The sequence below is a fragment of the Fragaria vesca genome, linkage group LG6 (genome assembly GCF_000184155.1).
Source record: "Fragaria vesca subsp. vesca linkage group LG6, FraVesHawaii_1.0, whole genome shotgun sequence".
Classification (NCBI taxonomy): domain Eukaryota; kingdom Viridiplantae; phylum Streptophyta; class Magnoliopsida; order Rosales; family Rosaceae; genus Fragaria; species Fragaria vesca.
In genome coordinates, this window is record NC_020496.1 from 14,010,486 (window position 1) to 14,016,842 (window position 6,357).

Sequence of the window (6,357 nt, forward strand, 5' to 3'; positions counted from 1 at the left end):
GGTTTTACTTATTTATTTATTTATTAGGTAGTTATATTATATATATATATAATTGTATATATGTATTTCCAGTATATTTATTTTTCGAGATATGTCTAATTTTCTTTTTTTATTTTTATTTCTCAATTAATGAGGTCAGTTTGAGTAGCAGTTGGGGTTGTTTTTTTTATTTTTTTATTTTTTTAAAAAGAACATTAGAAGCGGTTTTTACTGACGTGGGGAGGCTTGTTTGCCGCTTAACTTCAGGGGTTAGGGAGAGCTCTGGCAATTTGGAAGAGAGGGAAAGAAGTTGAAGGTTTGCCTTGGGGGAAGGTGTTTGAGGTGAGTAAAATTTTCGAAAATTTCATAGTCCAGTAATTATGTTTATTTATATGCCTTCTTTCATTGCTACGATTAATCTTAGAGCTGGTAGTTTGCCATTGAGGTTTCCACTTTCAATTGATAGGAACTTTATGGATGCTTGGTTTATGAAATATGAGTTCTGTTGGATTTTTCTTCTTTACAAGTTTTGGTTGAAATCACTGTTAGTGATGAAATAAACATTTTTTTTTCAGTTATTAAATCATGAACTGATTATACCGACTTGTTGGGCATATCGAGTAGTATAAAATCGATATATTATTTGCTTAAATTGACTGAGAAATAAGGAAGTTATGGGGTTGAGAAGTTGTACTATTGTTGGTTCTCTACGGTAACGACCCAGTTAACTTCCATGACTTATCTGTTCTTTGAGCCCTTAATTAGGTATGAAATTCTCTCTGTATTGAAGAGGTTTTCATTTACTTTCTATAAAACCAAGAATCACCTAAAATGGTTAAGACTTGAGTTGTGTAAAGGACCTTGTGGTCGGGAGCTGCATCAGAAATTTTCTGGTATGACAATCCAAATAATACAGATTTTATTTGGAGGTTGAGGATGATGCTAGCATTGCAGCTGTTGTTGTTTAGCAATGTGTATTGGAGATGTTTAATTTCTGTGGTGTACTTAAAAACGTTATCATAAGCAAGGATCATGATTAGTGTTAGTGTATAGCCCTACTTAGTGGATTAATCTAGCATGGTGTGCCTGATCAGTGTTAGTGTATAGCCCTACTTGGTGAGTTTGATCCTTCTCGGGGTTGTAAATAGGGGATCTCAAGTGTAGTCATACTATTAGATGTGTATATAATGTACTGTGTGTGCCATTTACTTGAGTTGGTATATGTAACTGTGTGTCATTTACCTTCAGTTAGTATATGTACTGTTTATATCATGTAACTTGAGTTATTATAAATATTGAGCGTGTCTTTTACTTTGAGATTTTATAAACAACAAGAGGAAGTGATATATTATATCCATATATCTCAGATGTACAAGTTGCAGCTAATGGTCTTATATGATGTTATATTAACTCTTATGAAATATTCTTTTATTTTATCTCAAGATTTATATCTTGAATAGTCTCTTATGTCCTTTGCTCATATAAGCTTTATAGCTTACCAAGTTTTCTTTTTGTGAAACCTGGTACACCACATTATGGTGTAGGGTTTGTTCTTACAGAGTAGCAGTCTTAGAAGCTAGCAAGGATCATTCAAGAGTAGCAATTGCCAACACAGCCATCACGATAAGTGAGTGATTGGGTTACAATGCATCTGTGAAGAACTTGAATTGTAATTTTGCTTTGATTTAGGATTTGAAATCATATCTTCAAAATGGTTGTAAGGATTATGATTTTAATTTTTCCTTTCGGGCAATTGAGAATATTTATTTGTTCCTTTGCATTGGATAATATTCCGACTCACACCCAAATTTACACCCTTTGATATTTTATTTCAAAGCATATCATTTGGGGATGTGACATTTAGATTCTCCTTGCTGGCATGACTGAAATTAATTTGACCCATGACTCTTTGCAAACCCATGATTTCTGAAATCATGCTATTGCTCTTTTCTCCATATTGACATATTGGCGATTCTTAACTGTTACTTAGTTTCTTGATATCTTATTTCTTTATTTTTCTCTTTCACTTATACTTGGGCATGGGGGTTGTCTATTTCACCTGATAAATATGCATATATAAGTATTTATTTACTGATGGTGTGACTTGTTTGGACAATTCCTCATGTAAAATTTGGAATATGTAATGGATCGAACTATTGCATGAAAGTACTTTAAAGCGTATTAAATGGAGGGTAGGGGTGGGCTTTTAGGCACCGAAAAAACCGAAACCGGTTAAAACCGCACCGAACCGACACCGAGTAACCGAAACCGAATGAAACCGAGGCAATCGGTTCCACAAAGCCGCACAAACCGAGTAGTGCGGTGTCGGTTTGCGGTTCCGTGCATCCTAAAAACCGAATAAACCGAACTGAACCAACATATATTCATTTAATTATTAATACGTAATTCTATATTACGTGTCATGTTCTTATTGGTTATGAGTTACAAATAATAGGGTTCCACACACCTGATTATGTTTTTAAGTGTTTATGTCTAACATAATTTCCTCTCATGTAGTCTTCCCTTTTGCAATATATAAATGTTGGAGACTTCAAATGAATTATGTATAAACTTTAGCTTTTCTTTTTCTTTCAATTACTTGTTTGAATCTATTAGAGTAACTTATTTGAAGTGTTAATAGTTTACAACTTTGATATTTTTAGTTTTTATGTTATTTGGTTAAATGCGAAAAATATTACGGATAGTAGGTTTTGTAACCGAAACCGCACCAAAACTGAACCAATATTCGGTTAACCGACAAGAGTGGTTTTTTACATATTTTTATCGGTTTCGGTTCTAGGAAATAGAAAACCGAAACTTCGGTTTCGGTTTTCGGTTAGTGCCTAAAAATTGAACCGTTAGGACCGAGTCCACCCCTAATGGAGGGTAGTAAAAGAGATTTCCTTAATGTTCCCAAATTCTGGTTCATCACTTAAAAAGTAGCTAAAGTGGATGTTCTGCAGGTTTGAGCCCCTTCACCACTGTAGCAGTTGTCAGCCCATTCCCAGCACCTGTTGCCACATTATGGTACAAACTAGTGGTGCCTGGATAGCCCAAAGCTGAACTAATGCACACGGATGGTTTAGTGGATGTATTGCAGCACCAAGTGAGGCAAGGCTTTGCAAGCAATAAATTGGACATTGCAACTACAGGTCAATTATCTTTTTGGGTCCCGTTCTCCTTTTTCTTTGTTTATTTTTCCCTTTCATCCGAGTCTAATGTTAGTGTATGTATTGAACTTGTTGTATGTGTTCATTGGAAATATTATATTACGTCTTGTTTTTGAAACTGGATTAAAGGAACAAATAATCAGCCATATTTGACAATAGTTAGTATTTACATCCTCTTGAGGGCTGGTTTTATTCCAGTCCCTTTTACAACTATAGTTTAATTTAAGTCTGAAAAAAAATTTACCCTTTCTAACGCCCTTTGCCTCCTTGTGATAGAACATGAGAAGGCTGATGTGTGTTAGGTTAACACATTTTCCCACATGCCTTAAGGGCCTCTTATTTAATAATAGATGGCGACTGTTATGAGAAGGATATTGCCTTTTGAAATATTCTTTGTCCTGGAGCAAGTATTGCCAAGGGGTCATAAGTAGATTTTCTTTGCACAAATTTTTCCCAGTGTGGGCCAAAGTGGGCCTGCCATTCTTCTTGTTTGGTGTAATGCGGTAGATACTGCTTGACCCCAAGATTGGCTGTTTCACAGAATTCTAGAATTCTTTTGTTCCGAATTAAGATGTGTTCTAAACCATCAGTTCCAGTCGAAGAGGGAACTGCAGAGGTAAGGAATGCCACCAAGTAAAAAGTATGTTCCTCCGGTATAACCACGGAAGTTCTGTTGTCCCACCTGAAATAGGAATCACATCAAACATTAAGACAAGCTATAGGGAAGCTTTGGAGATAAAGCACATTTGTTGCAACTGTTACTTTGATCTGTTAACTGGATAGATGAGGATAGGGCCGTTGCTTGTTTCTGCAAGGATATTGCCAAACACTCCTTGAGCAAAAGTATGAATTTTGCTTTTTGGTATAAGAAGATTGAGCCATGGGTGTGGAATGTCCCACAGATCTTTTGAGCGTAGTTTCATCTCAGATACATGTACTCTGTCCAAGAAATCTGTGTATGTAACTTCTGACACAAATAGTGTGGAAGGGATATAGCTCAATTTTGACAGTAACTTGTCAACTTCCTGTAGTTCAGAAAGAAATGTATGAGTGGCATTCAGTTATATGTGCTCATTGAACAATTATTTTCTCCTTATTTAGAAAGGTTAGTGTATATGCTGCTCTCCAGAGGAAAAAAAAGTATTTAGGGTCGTTGCATGCTTCACCTGATTTATTATGTCAGTCTTGTCCAGGTTGAAGTATTTGGCCAATTCTAGGCAGTATAGAGTTCTTCCATCTGACTTGAACTGGCTAGCCTGAACTGGGTCTTTTGGACTGAAAGATGATCTCCAGTTGTTTAGCAAACGAGTCCTGTTTATTATCACAAATCCTTCAACGTAATTAAATGTATTTTCACCAGATATTAGATACTCCTGATCTCTGGTAAATGCTGTGAAATCTGAATACAGCACTCTAATCCATTTTACCTGTTCAAGATGGAAATTGCATTAACAATTAGTACTTTCTACGCTACCTGGAAGCTTAAATTTTGACACATTAGCCTAAATGATAATAGTTTTACCCTTGCAGGTGCTGCTTCCAACAATATTCTTGCGCGAGTTATAATGCCAAACTGACCGAGTCCTCCAAGAACACCGTGAAATAGGTCATCGTTCTGCTTCTCTGAACATGTTACAATCTCCCCTTTTCCTGCACTCAGTTTTGGATCTATTAGTAAGCAACAATGACGGTGCATGGGTATAAATGTGTTTTTTACAGCCTTTCATGAGACCAACCCCAAAGAGTGACATGCTTAATGAGCAAGCTTAGCAACTTAAAATTGGGTTTCAAATAAAAGACAGAAGTAACAGTTACTATAGTGTTCCTATATCATTGTCATTTCTGCCTTCTGACATTGGTCTCAATTTCTGTGGTGTTACATATCACCACGAAATCCCCCTCTCCCCCAAAGTTTAGTTTAACAAACCTGTAACAACTTCCAGCTGGCGGACATTGCTGATCTGGGGGCCATGTCGGAATGCCTGCCCACTGATCCCAGCATTAGACAGGGTACCTCCAACAGTTAGATGTAGGTAGTCTGTCCATGATTTTGGTGCTAACCCATATCTCAAGCTTTCATGCAGGATATTTATCCACAACTCACCACCAGAGACATCTGCGTATGGAAAATTTCCTGTGTAAACATGGATGTCGGGCCGCTTAAGTGATTCCATATTGACGACGACTCCTCTGTGGGCTTGTGACTGGCCATGGAGTGAGTGACCATGGCCTCTAGCAGCAACTGTGAGCTCTGAACGAGGACCAATATCCCAAATATGCTTGATTAAAGTGGCTATGTCCGAGACACTTTTTGGATGTAATACTGCCATAGGGAGGAACTGGTACCTATTGCCAAAATCTCGGGCTGCATGCTGAACTTCGTGAAAGTTGAAATGACCATCAACTGGAAGTGTGTTTAATGAAGGCATATTTGGAGAACAAAGGTTCACTCTTACAGTTACACAGCTCACAAACAGGATCATGAAGCTTTCTATGATAAAAATGTTCATTTGTTTCAGAGGGTGAACCAGTGGATGCCTCATTTTCTGTTAGAAGAAATGGAGGAAGCTGAAGGGGGAAAGGAGTTTTAATCTTTTAGTTGTTTCTTAGTGAGAAAAGGGTAAAAGGCGAAAGGAGAGGTGTAGAAGAGCAAATGAAGTAAAGGGTTGAGAAGGAATTTAAAGGGAGAAGGGTTGGGTGGATGAGTCAACATATCTTCAGTTATGAGAATCCGTATAAAGACTGCCAACTTGGGTAGAAGAGTTTTAGGATTTTCTTTTAGTTCTCCTTTTTGGTCTCTTTTGTTTTTAAGAGAAGAGAAGCCATCACAGAGATGCCAAGTTGAAGAGAAAGTCACAAGAAAGGAAGATTTCACAAATCTTCCAACTTTTCCCAACAGTTGCAACCATAATGCCACCTTTTCCTTTCTTTAAATTTTATTACCACTCAAAGTGTTAAGGTCTTCCCATTTGGTGTAAAAACTAAGGGCATCTGCCTGAATTCGTAGTGCTCTGCTTGGGATGGTAATGCCCATATTCATGTCTATCTTGCTCACATGTATGATCAGATATGAGGATGCTGCCCTTGAAATCCATTGTTGTCATGGTGTTAACATCCCGTATCTAATTGCAGATCGGATGAGAAAGATTGAGAGAAAGAGATGGAGCTGTGGGGTTGTTATGGGTCCAAGTGACACGTGAAGTTGAGA

At 37.3% G+C, this 6,357-nt stretch overlaps 2 protein-coding genes across 2 annotated transcripts in view; one reads left to right on the forward strand and one right to left on the reverse strand.

Annotated features, from left to right (window-relative positions):
- The window catches only part of LOC101306549, a 5,687-nt gene extending 2,609 nt beyond the window's left edge, over positions 1 to 3,078 (forward strand). Inside the window, exons 2-3 of the mRNA XM_004305350.1 lie at positions 1,524 to 1,606; positions 2,943 to 3,078. Coding sequence (XP_004305398.1) covers positions 1,524 to 1,606; positions 2,943 to 3,031 — 172 coding nt within the window. The 3' untranslated portion in view covers positions 3,032 to 3,078. The remainder of the gene's footprint in view (positions 1 to 1,523; positions 1,607 to 2,942) is intronic.
- Positions 3,079 to 3,450: 372 nt separating this feature from the next.
- On the reverse strand, positions 3,451 to 5,692 carry LOC101295539 (cytokinin dehydrogenase 6-like). The gene is made up of 5 exons (XM_004303024.1): positions 5,077 to 5,692; positions 4,672 to 4,799; positions 4,316 to 4,576; positions 3,912 to 4,174; positions 3,451 to 3,831 (listed from the first exon to the last, which is right to left on the reverse strand). Exons 1-5 carry the CDS (start codon positions 5,690 to 5,692, stop codon positions 3,510 to 3,512), a joined length of 1,590 nt encoding a protein of 529 aa, XP_004303072.1. The 3' UTR covers positions 3,451 to 3,509.
- Between the last annotated feature and the right edge of the window lie 665 nt (positions 5,693 to 6,357).

Coding starts and splice junctions, on each gene's coding strand:
- LOC101295539 (XM_004303024.1), bottom strand. CDS start 5,692: ATGAGGCATCCACTGGTTCACCCTCTGAAACAAATGAACATTTTTATC. Junction 4,800..5,076: donor CCAGCTGGAAGTTGTTACAG/GTTTGTTAAACT, acceptor AACTGAGTGCAG/GAAAAGGGGAGATTGTAACA. Junction 3,832..3,911: donor TATCCAGTTAACAGATCAAA/GTAACAGTTGCA, acceptor TTCCTATTTCAG/GTGGGACAACAGAACTTCCG.